Here is a 17,374-nt window from a genome sequence, read left to right as displayed (position 1 = left end):
AAGGTTCTATGAGAATGTTTCTTTTTCTTCAGGGAGAATTGTTGGAAGAAGAGAGGACTGTGCATAATTCCTACCAAGTTTGGAATATGCTTTACACTTCCTTTTCTGAATCAGGTAATTGCTTTATGTAATTTTATCTATCCTCACTGGACTGGGGCCTCATTTCACCCCTGGTTGCAATATTACAAGGGAAATCCCATTGTCACTGGTAACAGAGCTTCCTGGAGGAGCTCTTTGCTGTTGAGATGAAAGTTGAACTTGAATATTTCTATTTGTCCAATATGTCACGGGCAGTGAGACTCAGAGATCTGGGATCAGCCTCCAGTTCTTACCTTCTGGATTGTAGGACTGTGGGCAGCCGCTGTGCCTCTCTGGTTCTGTTTCTTCACCTATAGAGGGAGGACAAAAGACATTTGGCCTACTCCCCTCTGAGGATGAGAGACAGGGAGAGAAATACATTTTTCAGACTACTGGAGGGCTGTATGAGTAAATCATGAGATTTATACAGTTTTAATTTTTGTCTGGGATTTACATCCAAAATGTTGCTGTTGGCTTTCTTTCTCCTGGGCTCCATATCTTGGTCCCCATCCATAAGCTGAGTTAGGATCTATTGAATTCTGTGTCTGGTATCCTTCTCTTTCCCAGGCAGGAGCCCTGGTTCATGTCTACACAGATGGCTCTGTGCTGCTGACCCACGGGGGCACCGAGATGGGCCAAGGCCTGCACACCAAGATGGTCCAGGTGAGCAGCCGGGGACTGTGGGCGTCCTCCCCAGCAGCATAGTGTCATTGTGAGGGAAGGTGCTGTGAGGACTGGGCAGTGGGACATGCCAGAAGCAGAAGCAGCCCCAGGATCTGGCTCTTGCCCTGATGCTCATTTACGTGTGGCCTTGGGCGAGTCTTCTCTCTTTCTTTGCCTCAGTTTCCTCATCTGTACAAAGGGATTGGTCAGGGGATGTCTGAGGACATGTCCATTACCAACATTCTAGGGCCCTGTGTGTGAAGGTGAACATGTTGTGTGTATAAAGGTAGCTAGTTTCCAGTGCTTCGCAAGACTCCTCACAGTGGAGCTAGGATAATGGAGCTGGATTAGAGTCAGCACGTCTGCTTGGCTCATGGGGACTGGCCAAATTGGATTTTTTAAAAAGCCAAGGTTAACTTGAAAAGGCACCATTAGGTTTACAAATTTGTTAGCCAACTAAACCACTCCATAAAGTACTGCTTCAGATTCAGCCAGATGTGAGACCATCCCAGAATCAGTAGTATTAGAGCTTACAAAATTATTTTCTTGCCTTTAACAGTGGACTTGAATCCTGTCTTGAGGAGAAGGCAGCCAAGCCGCATGATAACCCCTTCCTAGACAGTCATGTCTTCTCTTTTCGCAGGTGGCCAGCAGAGCTCTGAAAATCCCCACCTCTAAGATTTACATCAGTGAGACGAGCACTAACACCGTGCCCAACACCTCTCCCACAGCTGCCTCTGTCAGCGCCGACATCAATGGCCAGGCCATCTATGTAAGGAGCTCGCAGACACCAGCATAGCGGGGCCAGCCCAGGGCTTTGGGCCTGGAGAGTCTTCCTGGATGGGAGCTGGACTGGTTCCTTGCAGTCTGTGTGGCTGTGGCCATGCCTTTGGCTCTCTTATCCAGGAGGATGCTGTTCCTGCAAACACCAAGCTAAAAGAGAGGCCCAAGAACTATAATCACTTCTGTCAAAGCCAGAAGGATGAGTGCAGGAGAGGGGAGTGTTGCAGGGAAAGCAGGGGCTTCTGGGAAGACATACTCCCTGGCATTGGAACTGGACACAAGTCAATAGGCTGAAATTGAAATTTGATTGTGGGCTCAGCCAGATTGGACCCACTTGTTTCTCTCCCATGTGAGGGATGTAACCAAATAAGGAATCTGATGAGAGAAGGCACATCTCTGGGGATCCCTCAAGCATTTCATCCCCATTAGTCTAAGAACTGAATCACGAAGTGCTCTCCAGTGGTGTCCCCTTTGGCAGGTCCTATCCACCTTGGGCCTTGGTCATTCCTGAGAGGGTGGCAAGGGTGTTTGAGTGGCATCCTGGGTACAGCATTGCTTGGAGGTGGCCTTGCCAAGGCCCTTGGGCTTTGCCTGGGCCTTAGAATGCAGGGGATTGATGTGTCTGGTCGGTTGTGTTTTCTTTAGGCAGCTTGTCAGACCATCCTGAAAAGGCTGGAGCCCTTCAAGAGTAGGATTCCTGATGGCTCCTGGGAAGACTGGGTAAGTCTGAGCTGATCCAAGTCGCTTTTGCAAATAAGGGAAATTGATAGAAAGGCCACTGTCCCCACCCCAAACAAGCTCAGGAGATAAGGATCTAGTCACACAGGCCCAGAGAACTTGAGTTGGTTCATATGATTTCACAGGACCATTTCTGTGTAGTTTTCATAGCTGAGGAAGGTCACTTGAGGAAACTGTCTGATCCAGGATCTTGACGAGCCTGTGGGAATTGGGCTTTTGGCCGCCCTGGGCCTGAAATGACGGAGTGACTGCTGAGCATGCCTGACTGCAATGTCTTGGTTTGCTTGGGCCTGGCTCCACGCCCCGCGTGTCTGGCAGTGTGGGTCCATTGAGATTCCTTCTGTGAGAGAGCGGGGAGAAGACGTCACCCAAGAGCTTCCATCATTCCTGTGACTTCAGGGGTGATAGAACAAGCACTCATAGTAAGAATGAGCCCAATTCTCTGACTTCTGGATCAGAGGCCTGCATGTCAGAAACCCTCAGAGGGAAGCTTGAAGACTTCTCTCTCAGGTGGAGAACTGGGCGTGATAGTAACACATAAGCTGCCCGCACACGAACCAGCTCAGGGACTATAAACCTCCCTCCGTGGATTCAAGGAAGCTAAGCTGTATCTCTCAGACCTGCTCATCATGCTGTGCTCACACGATCTCCCCTTCCCACACTCACAGGTGCCGTGTGCATGAATTCCATGTGAATATAGCTTGGGTTTAGTAGTTTGGATTTTAGCATGGATTTGTCAGGCAATTTAAGAGTCTTCAACAACAGCCTTGACAACAGTTTTATGGCATCTAACCTGTTGATTTGAGATTTGTCCTCAACCACCAGTTATGTCATCTAATATTCTTTGTAAGCAGGTAACCCCACTACATAAGCCACAATCACCAGCAAATACACACACTGTATTATATGACTAGAGCAGATCTTAGGCCAAGGTTTTTTCTCTAAGCCTTAGTTTTCTCATCTGTAAAATAAGAATAATAATAGCATAGATCTTATAGAGTCATAGTGAATATTAAGTAGGATGACATAAGCAAAGTGCTAAATAGCACCTGGCACATAGGAAAGAGCTTGGTAGTTGACAGTAATAATGATAGAAATTATATCAAGCACAACTTAAATATTAGTGTTGTGCTAGTGCTGAGGATACCAAAAAGCACCCACTATATAGTTAGAGAGACAGGATTATGGACAGCTTTATTAATAGGAAAATATAAGTAAAAGCACAATGTTAACATATTAAGTATCTAATGAGTACTACAGAGAGTTGCTCTTATAATGGCCAGAGTAGAAAGTAATCACCAAGGAGAGGCAAGTTTGAACTAGTCATTAAGGGGGAAAAATGACTTGGAAAGATATCACAGAGGAACCACATAAAAGAAGGTGCAGAGGTGTGGGGACATGGAAGGGTTAGGGGAGAGTTAACACTTGAGTTTGGCTGAGTGGCAATGGTGTGATAAAAGGCCAGAGAGGAGACTGTGGTCCTTGAGGTCAGGCATTTGCTCTGTAGATGATGGGGAGTCATTGAAAGCTCTAGAGTCTGGGAGTGGCATGGGCAGGGTGGTATGTTAAAGTGACCACTCTGGCTGGGCTGCGGCGATGACTTGAGGCAGGGAGACCAGCCACTGCTCCAGGCTGCGGACAATGAGGCCCCAGTGCAGGTGGTGGCAGTGGGAATGTGCGGTAAGGTGTGAAAGTGGGAGTCACAAGTCAAATGAGCTGATTGGCTTCCAGATGAAGGGGAAGAGCTCATGAAAGCTTAGTGGTGGCCAGGATTTCTGGAAACTACACCTATCCCTTCCTGATGGACTATTTCCTCTCATCAGGTCACAGCTGCTTACACGAGTGCAGTGAGCTTGTCTGCTACTGGGTTTTATAAGTAAGTACGGGGCTGTTCTTGCTTCTCAGTGTGTCATCATCCTGACCTCCCCGGTGACCTCCAGCTGTGAATCCTGCCAGCCTGTGGTCGGGAGGGAGCAGTTCTCCCAAATTCTTATCCCTTCAATGGACTTCCACTAATTTCAGCCTAAAGATGTGCTAGGATATGTGTGATTACCAGACTATCTGTCAAGGAGACAAAAGCACACGCGGCTGTTTCAGAAGATGCCTGCATTCTTATTCTGGTCTCAAAGAGTGCTGTTTCACTTGGGGACATCAGTGGTTCCCTCAGAACCTGTTTCCCCATCATGACATACTGGACCGATCACCTACCATTCCTCCCTCAGCCATATCCTGCAAGAACTGGCAATGTCTCGTGTTCTGAGTTGGGCATTGCTCTAACCCATTTTGTGTTTCTCTGTGCTATGCACTGGATTTCTTTATAGGGGCTTTCTCTTGAAAGAATGAGAGGAGAATTTCTGACATGTGGTCTTTTATAAAACGAAGAGTACAGTGGAACTTTATTAACACAATGAGATTTAGAAGAGAGCACACATCTTCTGCAACTTTAAAATTGAGTAGTGGAGTTAATAGCTAGTGACCCTGCTCATCTAACTTAGAAGCTGTAAAGAGAAACGCTCAGATTTATTATCGGTCGTCATGTTTTAGCCATCGCAGGGAAATTCAAGTAGGACCTATTCTTTCATAGATCGATAGATTTGGAAAATAGTTCAATGTTTGCTTTAACATGTCTTATATGAATGTATGAACACATGCACATACACACACGCAGATATAGCAGAGAAATGTTTTGCTAATACTCCCTGGGTTATGTAATATTTGACCTACATAAACACAACTAATATGGACTTTCTCATAAGTTTCTATTACATTTTTGGAGTTCATAAAACTAGGGTTTTATAAAGGTGAACCCAGATGAACATGGTAAAGCCAGAGGGCAAAGAAGGTGGTTTCTTCTCAAAGAAGTTTTTTCCCTTTTCCCTCAGCTCTCAGTCCTTTCCCTGTATTGGTTTTGTTTTTATGCAGACTCTGGCCATACCAATTGACATTATTTCTGTGTAAGGTGTAGAATAACATAGATACAGTGTACTATAAACTCTGGGTGTGTGAATACACACACACAAACATAAACACATATACATATATGACATGCAAAATTGGAATTATTTAAGGTACTCAGGATTGAGTACCTTTCTACTAATGATATTCTCCTCAAATTATTTGTTGAAATTTCAAAGGGGCTGGTAGGTAGGGGGTGGCTGCTTTAAGATGCACCTAGGTTGGCATGAGATACTGATCTTGTTAACTTTCACCTTGAGAAAGGTGAGCAGCCCCGTAAGCAGATGAACTTGTGTGAACAGTCCAAGAGCCACCACAGGCAGAAACTTCAGTTCTGAAGACCTTAGATTCTGATTCAGTAGGTGCTTTGGAGTGTGACTTTTATGTCCTTCATGAGCTCAGACAAATCTGTCACCTCTGTTTCTACTGTGTGGAGGCCAGACCAGTATCAAACACTGCCAAGCTGTGCAGAATGATTATGTAAGGGCACCTGGCAAACTGGAGGTGAGAAAAGAGACAAAATGCTCTGGCAGACTTGGATTTCATGAACAGGTTCAAAATATTCAGAACAAATGGACATTTTTGGAGAACAGCTGAATGACAAAAATAAAACCTTTAGAGTTTAAAGATTTTGTGGGACAAGCTGTGTGTGTGTGTGTGTGCAGGGAAGGGGGTGTGTTTATCTTACTACATGTGCAGTATCTTCTCTTTTCTTTCCTAGGACACCCAACATTGGCTACAGCTTTGAAACAAACTCAGGGAATCCCTTTCTCTACTTCTCCTATGGGGTGTCTTGCTCTGAAGTAGAAATTGACTGCCTAACAGGGGATCATAAGGTAAGAAGTCTGCAGAACCTCAGTACTCAGGGGAAAAGAGAAGATAAACAACTGAATCGTCACACTAGCAGTGGTTAGAGACAAACTTTCTGGTGGGAAAATCATGCCTTACATTGGGGTAGGTAAATGTTGTATAAAGGGCCAGAGAGTAAGTACGCAGGCTTTGTGGGACACACGGCCTCTGCCTCCCCTACTCTACTGTTGTAGCGTGAAAGCAGCCATAGACAGTACGTAAGAGAATGAGAGTGACTATGTGCCAATAAGATGTTATTTTTGGACACTGAAATTTGAATTTCATATAATTTTTACTTGTCACAAAATACTCTTTAGAAAAATTTCCAGCCATTTAATAATGTAATTAGTCTACAGGCCCTGCAAAAATGGGGGGTGAGCTGGACTCAACCCATAGAACGTGGTTTGTTGGCCCTTTCCTTGCATGATCTACCCAGACTCAGGTTGGAAGCCCCTGTCCCTGGGAACCTGTCCTTCCTAGTCACGCGTGAATGTGTGCACAGTTACTTCCAATTGTGGAGAGATACCCTATGTAGCTGCTAAGAACTCAAATTTCAGCAGTGACAATGGCAGTGGAGACATGGCGGGAACATCAGCACTTCTACCTGACCATGCCTGGAGCTTTCTGCTACTGAAAGTACTATTTGGGCTGGCACTTGTCTATCATGTTCCAAACATCCCTTTCTTCTCAAACTGCTTCGATTTTGCCATCCACTTTAGAACCTCCGCACTGACATCGTCATGGATGTTGGCTCCAGTCTGAACCCTGCAATCGATATTGGACAGGTAAGGCTCAGGGTGACCAGGATTGTGATGGACCTGGCCACCAATGTGTCCCATCCCCCTCCTAGGGTAACCAGCCACAGCATGTCGTCCAAAGTCGTTTTTAAGAAGGCTGGGGTCCCAGAGTGAGATTAGATTGATGGCAGTTCACCTGACTCTCAAGGCAGGAAGCAAATTAATATGGATTAACTTGGAAAGGGCACTCACACCTCAGAGAGCAGATGATGAATGGTGAAACTGGATGCACATGTGTGCACACACATGCACAAACACACACATTGAGAGTGAACACAATGTGCAATGGAGATCACGTTTGGGATCGATGCCCTGGCAGTGGGGTCTGAGGTCAGAAGAGTTTTCCGCTTCCTCACTCTTCTTCCACTCATACCAGCTTTTGTACTCCAGGAAGTAAATGCAATCAAACATGGGGTGGTGCAGAGCCCTGGGGGCAAAAGACACAGGCTCGGCCAGAAGGAGTAAAGGAAGGCCTAAGGAAAATCACTTTTGGAAAATATGAGATATGAGGCAGAATGGGAGAAACAGCAGAAAACCAGAAGGAATCAAGACTTCAAGTATTAAGCATCTGATAGAAAACATAAATTGTATTTCTTAAAAGGGCAATTACTGAGTGTCCACAAATGTAGTCATTAGTCAATCTGTCCATTCATTCATTGAACAACTTTGTAGGAAGCCCCTATATGAGCAGGCACTGTGCCAGTCACCGTAGATCCAAAGGTGATTAACAGCCTGTCTCTCCCCTAACCCTCACTGGGCTACAGCAGTGCCACACATCACTCTTCTGAGCAGGGTGTCTGGGAGGGCAGAGAAGTGGGCCACTCTAGCATGGCAGGTGCCCTAGAAGAGAGAGCTCTAGAGATCTCACAGAGGTCTGTAAGCTACGGCAGGGGCCCTTTCTCCCAGAGGACGGGAGGGCTGGGAGTTCAAAATGGCTGGAGTTAAGTGTCAAGAATCTTCTATCCAAGAAGTTGCTCCTGTGAGCTCACTGCTGAGCTCTGGGTCACCATTTTGCCAGTGGCAATATGTGAGGAACATTTCCATCTGCACTGAGGTGGGTTTTAGAGGGGAGTTACGCCTACCACTGTGTGACCCTCTTAGAATCGCTGACAAATTCTGAAACTGACCTTCCATGTTAACACCAAAGCCTGGTGGAAGTCCAGATGAGTCATCCCAGGGCTGGGGCAGGGGCCAGGTAAGCAGTAGAGGGCCGTTTTAGCTTCCTTCCAGGCCCCATTGTGGGTGGGGCTTTGGGCCCATTGTGGCAAACAGTGTCTGTCCTTCGGGAGGAGGGAGGCAGGGTCACTGTGGTCTTCATCTGTCCTGCAGGTGGAAGGGGCATTTGTCCAGGGCCTTGGCCTCTTTTCCCTGGAGGAGCTGCATTACTCCCCTGAGGGGAGCCTGCACACCCGTGGGCCCAGCACCTACAAGATCCCCGCATTTGGCAGCATCCCCACTGAGTTCACGGTGTCCCTGCTCCGCAACTGCCCCAACAAGAAGGCCATCTATGCGTCCAAGGTACTGTTGCCGTGGGTCTGCGCTGCCTTCCAACCTGCACGGTGGGATGAAGGGCTTCAGCCACCCACCTGGCAGGTCTGCAAGGGGCTTGTCTTGAAGAGGGAAGAGGGCCTGGCACCGGCCTTGGCAAGGGCAGCAGAGCACTGGGCAGTCCTGCCTGAGAACCACCTGAATGGGGTTGAGGATACCACCATAGTGCGGTCTGAAGCTGGCTCCTTTGGGTGGACTTACAGGATTCCTTAATCAGATTCTGCAGGTCCAATCCTGGCCTGCACCCATATCTCAGGTGTGCATCTCTGGTGCTTGATCCTCAGAGATGATTGTATAGATATGGCGTCTGCACTGAGGTCCCATGAGAATCAGCATATTCATTGCAGGTGGGGCAGTGCCTTGTACATGCCCTTTCACCTCCTTCCATTGTCGAGACCTGACCTTAAGACTTGATCAGCATGTCTGGAGGATTGTGAATAACTGTCCTCTATTTATTCTCTCTCCAGTATATATGAAAAAATGGCTGAAAATTGACCTAGCTGATTGATTTAGTCTTAGGTCTAAGAGGGAACATAATCAGCGTAACCAGTGAAACACACGTTTGCTCATCTCATGGTTTACCTAACCGTGTGTGTGTATGTGCGGGGTGGTCTGGGACACATTGTGACCCTTGCCATTGGCTCTTTGGAATCACTGGGGCTCACAATAAAAATGCACCTCCATGGGGAACACCCCTAGAAATTTCGATTCAGTAAGTCTGGAGTAGGGTCCTGTAACATGCATTTGTAGCAAGTGTCCTTAGTGATTCTGATACAGGTGCTCTTTGATCTGTGCTCTGTGGGGGAGAAAAACCAACCTCTGCTAGAAAGTGTTTAATTCTTTTTTCTCATTGTGCTTATAATTCCAGCAGATGCCATAAGTATAATTATGGTGCCTGTAAATGTTGGTTTCGGAGCTGCAGGTAGATTATTCCCCTAGGAAAGGGTTAAAATTCATGTCAGGTTTTTTGATTCATAAAATGTAATTATGTAGAATCATTTTAAATGGTACATTATATTTGCATGGTGTCATCAGAGAAAATTACACAAGAGTTAAAAAAAAAAAATGCCCATGAGGTCCAGTCGTTTACTAGACTGATTGTTCTCAGCCCCTGATTAATTTTGACGGATGCTTCCTGCCATAGTTTACGTGGCTTGTTAGTGCAGGGTGGGGCTTCCCTGCCACCACCAGCCCTCCTGGTGCAGCGTTCCCTGCCTGGCCTCCTGGGTCTGCACGGTGACGTGGTGGCTGGGGCCACTCCCCTGATCCCCTGCCCTGTGCTCTGTCCATTCAGGCCGTTGGGGAGCCGCCCCTCTTCCTGGCTGCCTCCATCTTCTTCGCCATCAAGGACGCCATCCGTGCTGCTCGAGCTCAGCACACAGATAATAACATAAAGGAACTCTTCCGGCTAGACAGCCCTGCCACCCCAGAGAAGGTCCGCAACGCCTGTGTGGACAGGTTCACCACCCTGGTATGGTGCCTCTCAAACACTCACGGGAAGGAGGGCAGGGGCGGGCTGGCAAACTGCAGGGGGAGGTTCCGAAGAGAGGAGAGATGTCAGCTCTCTCTCAACTGGGCAGTCCCGTGCCAATGGCCGCCCTTGACTGTGTGGTGTGAGGCAGGCACCTGAACTTGAGAGAGAACCATGAGAAACCCCCTTCAAGCCACAGCTTGTAGCTGGACTACACTAGAGATGGGAGGAACGTGTGGGGCATAGTCATCACCCACAGATTTTTGTCATTTTCCATCTAAATGTGGGTGATGGATAAACCTCCCGAGGAGCCTGCTCTTTAGTGTCAGTCACTAGCATTTTGGGGACCCTTCTTTGTTAAAGACACTGTGTGAAGTAGTATGGAGATGGAGGGAAAAAGAGGAATTAATTAATGAGATCAACCACGTTTGTTCCACAATTACCATGTGCCATGCTGATACTGGGGGCACACAGGTGCCCTTGAAAGCTTTGTAACCTTTTGGGAAACCAGATGATTGTGTTATATGGTGATCAATGACCACCTCAGGGGTGTGTGTAGCAGAAGGTAGCAGAGGAATTTCATTGTCTTCGAAATCACTTTGAGAAGCCCCTGTGTGATACTTATGTGGACAATGCCTGGCAAAAGAAGACCATGCTAGGACAGCTTCTCCCACAGCTGGAGTCTCAGAACCAGCCCAGCCTCTGAGTTTGCTGAAGTGGTTGCTGCATGCATTGAACTCTCCACTCGCCTTTGCAGTCGCGATCTATGCTGAGTTAGCAGAGCTGGGCTCTTCCTGATACTCAGCTTGGGTTTCCTCCTTTTGAAATTTGATAGGACTTTTGGGTTTAGAGGTGAAGTGGGTCTCATGGACCTGAAGTGTCCCAGGCATGGGGAGGGTACAGGAGAGACCGCAGGGCAGGCAAATGTGGCACCCCAGGCCTGAGCACTGAGGGTGAAGGAGGCATATGGGTTCCCAGTGAGGCCACCCTTGGGTCTGCCAATAGCCATAGCTATAGGGTGAGAACCACTCAGACCCTACAGCTGTGTGTGGAGCTCCCAGGCAGTGAAGATGCCCACAGCAGCAGCCTTCCCACAGCCCAGAACCTTCCTACCATGGCCTCCAGCACTGACCGTTACCCAAACCCCACTTCCCTGAAGGGAGTGGGGCTGTATAGCTCCCAGTCAGCTTACATAGTTTGCAGGGTTAGTGCCTTGCAAACAATCTGATGCAGAATTCACTTATTTAAAGAGCATCTCTGAGGCTCCAGACCTAAAACAAAGATTCTTTTCTATGTTACACCATACCAGTGGTTTAAAAATCCCTAAGATGGTTTCTCATGAGCACCTGAGTCTATGAGCCAATCATGCTTTTCAAGGACAGTGAGTGCCACCTAAGAAGGGACCACTTCTGCACTGTTCATCACCGTATCTCCATCACAACCTAATAGAGTGCTGGCCACATGGGAAGTGCTCAATAAAAACAAGTGAATGACTAGGAGATTAAGGGGTCCTGCCCTGGTGCATTCCCAATGGTTGGGATTGCAGAGTGGTGTTTGGTCCTGGAATGGTAGTTGGCAATGTTGGGAGGTGGCATGTGTGTGAGGGGGTAGAAAGGCTACCATCAGAAGACCTTGGCAGTGAGAACTCTATATCGTTCCTTTCTAGTGTGTCACTGGTACACCGGAAAACTGTAAACCCTGGTCTCTGAGGGTCTGAAGAGAAAGTCCCCAGCAAGTCTTCTTGTGCTACCTTGGGGCTTCTACGGAGCGGGAAGCGTGTACTGCAGAACACGGATCTATAAAAGTCTCAGGATGACAAAGCTGCAATTCATCAGGATGGCCGTGGGAAGAAAATTGAGTGCATTGGAAGATTTTGATCAAAAATATGCTTTGCAAACATAATGATAAGCAAATTCAGAACTGTTAGACCTAAGTGGTGAATATACAATTAGGATCATTTCATGTCTGTTTTAATCATGCATTTGGAATAGGGTTAGGGAGTGTTTGTGCTATGTCCCAGTCACTGGACAGCCTGCATAACCTCAAGTTCTGACAATGCACATTCTTCAAAGAGGATTCCCACAAACTTCCAGAAGCTTAAACTAAAGTTATTCTAAATCCATGTGCCTTTCTCAGAAAGCCTTTCCTTTAACCAATAAACATATTATAACCTCATATCCATACTCAAATTTTGCAATGAGGCAGTGGGGTGAAATGAAAATCTCCAGCCACATTTGGGTCATTGGAGAGAATAAAGAATGAAACAAATTCAAGGTTAATAGGATCTAATTTTGTTAAGCTACGTAAAGTAAGATTACCCTATAGCACAAAAATCCAACCAACTCAATTATTGAACACCTACAATGTGCTAGATTTCTTTCCCTTCCCTTTTGTGTATTTCAGAAAAAGATCAGGTTTAATAATGAGTATTTCTCATTTGAATCCAGAGTAACTTACACGTAGAAATGAAGCTAGAGAGATCAGTCAGAGGAAAAAGAGTCCAGGAGCCTGGGTTCTCATCTGAGCTCTATAATTTTCTGTGTGACCTTGAACTGTCATTTCCCATTCCTATGTCTCTTTTCACTGCAAAGCGAAAGGGCTGGACTGGAATAATCTCTAATGTCTTTTCTCACTCTAAATGTCTATAAATATATGACCTGAAAACTCCACTAATGTAAGGTGTCTGCAGCTATCAAAGGCTCGGCTCCCTAACTGTTATGTGATATCAGGGCCTAATGAACTCTGCTTTGATTCCCTCAAGTTCCTGTGGTTGATAAAGAGAACAGAGGAAAAACAAACATCCCCTTCTATTGCTCCAACAGGTGATTTCATCACAACATGGTGCTGTGTGGAGATGCAACATTGTTGTGTGCCTTCACTGTGTAGAACACCCAATCTTCTGCCAGGCAGAGTCCATGGTTCTGGCCATGGAAGGAGGAAAGTGGAAATGATGTAGCTGACCTACTGCTTGACGTCACTAATGAATGAAACTGTCAGCTGGTTGGCATGTGAGAAATGCTGTTAATCATCATAATCACACCAAATGCTAGTATCTTCTGTATCTTAGCCAGCCTTCATCTATGGAAAGCACACATACACTCACTCGTGCATGCATGCACACGCATACACACACACACACTTTCTCACAAAATTCCCTTCCTCATAATATTCTAGATATGCTGGCTGTTTTATGTAGTGGGTTAGAAATCTTGATTCTCTTTTGATTTTTATAAAAGGCTCTTTAGCTAAAAAACTTATGGGACAAAAGTCCTTAGCTAGGAGGCAACGACCTACAGCTAGCGGGCAAAAGCCCCCATCTAATCAATTCTAATCAAGTAAATGTTGATTCTCAGTTGATTCTTAGCATAGGGTTTTTAGCTAACAAACTTATGGGATAAAAGTCCTTAGCTAGGAGGCAATGGCCTACAGCTAGTAGACAAAAGCCCATTGAATCAACTCTAATCACTATTTAGGTATGGGATTGTATACTTTGATGGTTTAGAGTTAACAGGTGGTTGACATATCAATCTTGTTAAGAGATTTTTAAAGAATTGCTATAGGAAACTGTGAGAAATGTTTGCTGAAGGGAAAACTTTTTGTTAATGGAAACTTAAGATATAATCACAGATAGGTAGAATTATAGGAATGTAATGATTGTTTTAGCTGTTATAAAAAATAGTTATATCTTAAATTAAAGACAGTAATCACAGTGCAATTAGCTTAACATTTCACTAATTATACTTTGAAATGTCATGCTGTTAGTTTTAATGGTATTACCATGTTCCATTCTTTACCTATACTTAGCTATGGATAACTTTTGTCATGTTGCCCATGTCTTTGTGTCCTTTTGAAATGAATGAATCAACTGATTTTTCTTGTAAAACTTCCTTATCTTTACAATAAAAACAGAGGCTAACTTTGAATCGGGGCTGTACCCAGTTTCTCCTTCTAACAGAGGAGTTGCTGAGATGTAGTCCCTTCAGCTTCTCATTGAATTCACGTTGCTTTGAGTAATCTCTTTTGTGTCTCCGTTACACAGTGAGAAGTGTAACAGTTTTACAGCATGGTTAAAGCTGAAAAGCTTTAAAAATCACACTGGTACTTAAATTTAGATCCCTGTAGGTCCATTTCAGATGATTTTCTGGGATAGATACTGTCACCAAACAGGCTCTCAGGGCTGATCCATGACTCAGAATTCCCTTCTGTGCTTAGATACAGAGGCGAGAGCAGAGTGGTCATGAAAATTCAACAAGAAAGTGCTTTGTAAATTAAGATCACCATATTATTCCTTCTCAGACACCTTGCCTTGCAAGCCTTGCTGTCTTAATCTGTAAAGTGCCTCAAGTCTATAAAGTGAGGTGCCCTCGTCTTTTGGGTACTGCTTAAAGGACACAGTCAACACTGCCTGTAGTATGGCATTGGAACCTGCAGAGGGCGGTAGAAGATTGAACATGAGGCAATATTCTCTAGATGGCTTGACAGTTCCATGTGTGGATAGTTACTAGGGCACTGATTTAGGATTTCAGAGTAGACCGAAGGTCCTCAAAGTTCTCTCCAAGAACTGGATTCAAAGCTGACTTAGTGGTTTAGACTGTCAAAAATGCCCTCAAAGGGTTCTCTAAAGATGTGGGTCAGCAATGGGAGCTTGAGTTGAACGGCTAGCAGGGGAAGGCAAGTCTTCTTTTCTGAGCATCTGCAACTTGCCAGGTGCCAAATTTAATGCTTTTCCTACCAGGTCTTATTTAATTCTTCCAGTGGCCTGAACAAGTAGGTAATTTAACTCCTGTAACCACAGAAGGAGAAGTCCTACCCCTAGTCATGCTGAGGGGCTTGCTCAGGGATGTGTACTCCTGGAAACCCACCACAACCCGTGGCAGCTCTTAGGTCTTGCAGGATATAGTGGGAGTGGCTCTGCCTGTCCAGGTGGATGTGTGCTGTCCAGGTTCACGGAGGTGGTGGAGGCACCAGAATGCCTGCCTGTTCCTTGCAGGCAGGGGTGGGAGGCTCACGTTGGCACAGCCAAGCTGCGGAACGGTCAGGGCAGCGGATGACCCTCATCCTACTCTGGAGCAAAGGTGGCTGGGAGGCCAGGACAGGGGGACAGGACGGAGGTCGTAGGAGGAACCCCGGGCATGAGATTAGGACAGAAATAGTCTTGGCTGATTGATTTATGACTGGGAACATCCCTGAGCCCATGATATATTTATCTTCTGCTGAGGGGGAAACCAGTCATTTGCTGCCTATTTTGGATCCTGGCACAGGCTATTCATAACGTGCAGCTTCCTTGAACTGGGAAGGTGGGGATCACCCTGGTGCCCCAGGCCCAGGAGCCTGCCTTTTGTTGGTCTCTATCCTGAGGTGGGGAAGTACATGTCCCTAAGGCAAGAGAAAGATCCTGTGACAATCTTGTCACCCAAAACAAAGTGGCCCATTGATGGAAGTGGAAATGTCAGGCACAGTCCAAAGGGGCTCTAGTGTCGTCTCTGCCCTTGAGCTGCCCTGGCCCTCGCCTTGTGCAATCCCCGGGACTGACTCAGCATCCCGGAGCTGGAAGGATCCTGGGGACCATCCAACTCAATCTGTTTGTTTCAAAGATGAGAAACATAAACCTGCAGAGGACATTGACTTGTCTAGGGTCCCACAGCTCTGCAGTGGCACAGCCAGACTTGTAACAGGTTGCCTGGCTCCTGGCACAGGCTTTAAAAACTAAACCTTACATCCACTAAGCAAACGAGCCTTCTCCTGTGCAACCTTTGGGTCAGAGAGCTGGGAGGTATCATAGGAAGCTAGTTCTGCTGGTTGGAAGAAGACACAGAGAGCTTGGGCCCAGGATAAACTCTGTGGCCAGGAGGCACATAGGTCCTCTGTGCCCTCTGTGTGCCTATATGCTGATGCTCCTGTGACAGGATGCTAACATGGGATTCTTTCCTAAGCCCCACAGGTGGGGAACAAAATAGTAAGTGTGAAAACATCCCCTCACCTATGCAGGACTCACAGAGGGGGTGGCTAGAAACTGATTTTGTCACCTTTACCTCATCACACACCATAAGGGAATAAAGGATTGAAATACAGAGTTTGAGAAATAGGAGGGAGGGCTATCCTTGGAGATAGCAAGCTGTACCTCCTCCCTGCCAAAGAGAAGAGTGTGTGGGGGGGGAGGGGGTCTCCCCCACCAGGCTGGGGGAAGGGGAGCTTCAAGTGGGCCACTCAGACCCAGACCATGAGGTCTGCTTGGAAAGCTGTGGCTGGATCATGCTGAGGCATTGGGGCAGCGAGAGGAAGGGGCAAGAGGGAGCTGCACTTCCTGCGGCAGCTGGGCGAGGATACCAATGTGACTACACTGGAGGGATCCACCCAGGAGGACTGCCTGGAGGAAGCAATGTAACCCCAACAGAGGAAGGGACTGTCTGATGCCCCAGGATCAAAATAGCATCAGGCCGGCTTGCTCCAGGGTGGCCGTGAGAAATAAACATTCTTGCTCTGCCTCCTGTTCCAGCCTGATGTCTCCCCTTCAACACATACCTTTTAGTAGGGAGGAAGGTAGCAGAGTTCTCTACTGTGCCTTTGTGACTGCCAGAGAGTGAGACCAAGGTGAGAGAGTGAAGCCCTTTCCTGAGAGTGAGTCCTAAGTGCTGGAGGAGGGACATGAGAACAGGGCACGCGGGCTGCCCCTCGTACTGACGCGCTCCTGCATCAGCCTGGGAACTCAGGGGACATTACTGAGAGTCTGAGTGGCATGTGCCTCGCTCCCCTATCTTCCTATCTCCCCATCCCAGTCACATCCTAGCAGGTCTCATCCCTCACCCCCCTGTTCAGCCAGTTGTCCTAGTATGTGAGCTGTCAGCAAATGCTGAACCGGCTCGTGCATGTGCTCTGTGTTCTTCCTCCTATGAGGAGGTGAATCTCCAGGGGTCCTCCTTGCTGCTGATGTCTTTGCAGGGCACCTCCTTTTCTGGCTTCCCAGCTAGGCTAGACCGAGTACATGCCCAGGGGAGGTGACGCACACCAGGCCTTGGCCCACCTCGGGCATTACAAACTGAGCATAGCACATGGGGACTGCCTGAGCCCCTCTGCTTCTCTTCCTCTTCTCTCTTGGGCAAGCTGCTCAGTTCCTCTGACTCTCAGTCTTTTCATCTGTAAACCAGGTGTGCATGATTATATCTACCTTGATGGGCTGTGGTGAGGACTGGAAGAGTGAGTGAGGTTAAAAAGCACTTTATAGAGGGCACAGTTGTCATTTCCAGGCCTTTGGCCACACCTCCAAGAGGGAAGACCACGGGGAAATCATGCATAAATGTTCCAAACCTCGGGAAGAAGGGAAGATGCAGGAATGAGTGAAACTCTGGACCATAATGAGGTGTGGGGTGATGGGAACAGACAGTCCATGGATAGCTGTGGTCTGAAACCAGGTTAGGAGCAGCTCCTAATACTATATTCTGGCATAAATGATACAAACGATTGATTATCATGTCTCAGCTTCTCCTGTTAATGT

At 46.9% G+C, this 17,374-nt stretch overlaps 1 protein-coding gene across 1 annotated transcript in view; it reads left to right on the top strand.

The window, feature by feature from the left end:
* XDH (xanthine dehydrogenase) overlaps window positions 1–13,805 on the top strand; it is a 73,086-nt gene extending 59,281 nt beyond the window's left edge. Inside the window, exons 27-36 of the mRNA XM_063078064.1 lie at window positions 33–114; window positions 646–741; window positions 1,385–1,513; window positions 2,170–2,244; window positions 4,086–4,138; window positions 5,939–6,053; window positions 6,786–6,851; window positions 8,193–8,381; window positions 9,706–9,882; window positions 11,549–13,805. Coding sequence (XP_062934134.1) covers window positions 33–114; window positions 646–741; window positions 1,385–1,513; window positions 2,170–2,244; window positions 4,086–4,138; window positions 5,939–6,053; window positions 6,786–6,851; window positions 8,193–8,381; window positions 9,706–9,882; window positions 11,549–11,599 — 1,033 coding nt within the window. The 3' untranslated portion in view covers window positions 11,600–13,805. The remainder of the gene's footprint in view (window positions 1–32; window positions 115–645; window positions 742–1,384; window positions 1,514–2,169; window positions 2,245–4,085; window positions 4,139–5,938; window positions 6,054–6,785; window positions 6,852–8,192; window positions 8,382–9,705; window positions 9,883–11,548) is intronic.
* The last annotated feature ends 3,569 nt before the right edge of the window (window positions 13,806–17,374 follow it).

This window comes from Cynocephalus volans, chromosome 14, assembly GCF_027409185.1.
Source record: "Cynocephalus volans isolate mCynVol1 chromosome 14, mCynVol1.pri, whole genome shotgun sequence".
Lineage (NCBI taxonomy): Eukaryota > Metazoa > Chordata > Mammalia > Dermoptera > Cynocephalidae > Cynocephalus > Cynocephalus volans.
The sequence above is the reverse complement of the archived record's forward strand: the minus strand, read 5'-3'. Positions and strand labels throughout refer to the sequence as shown.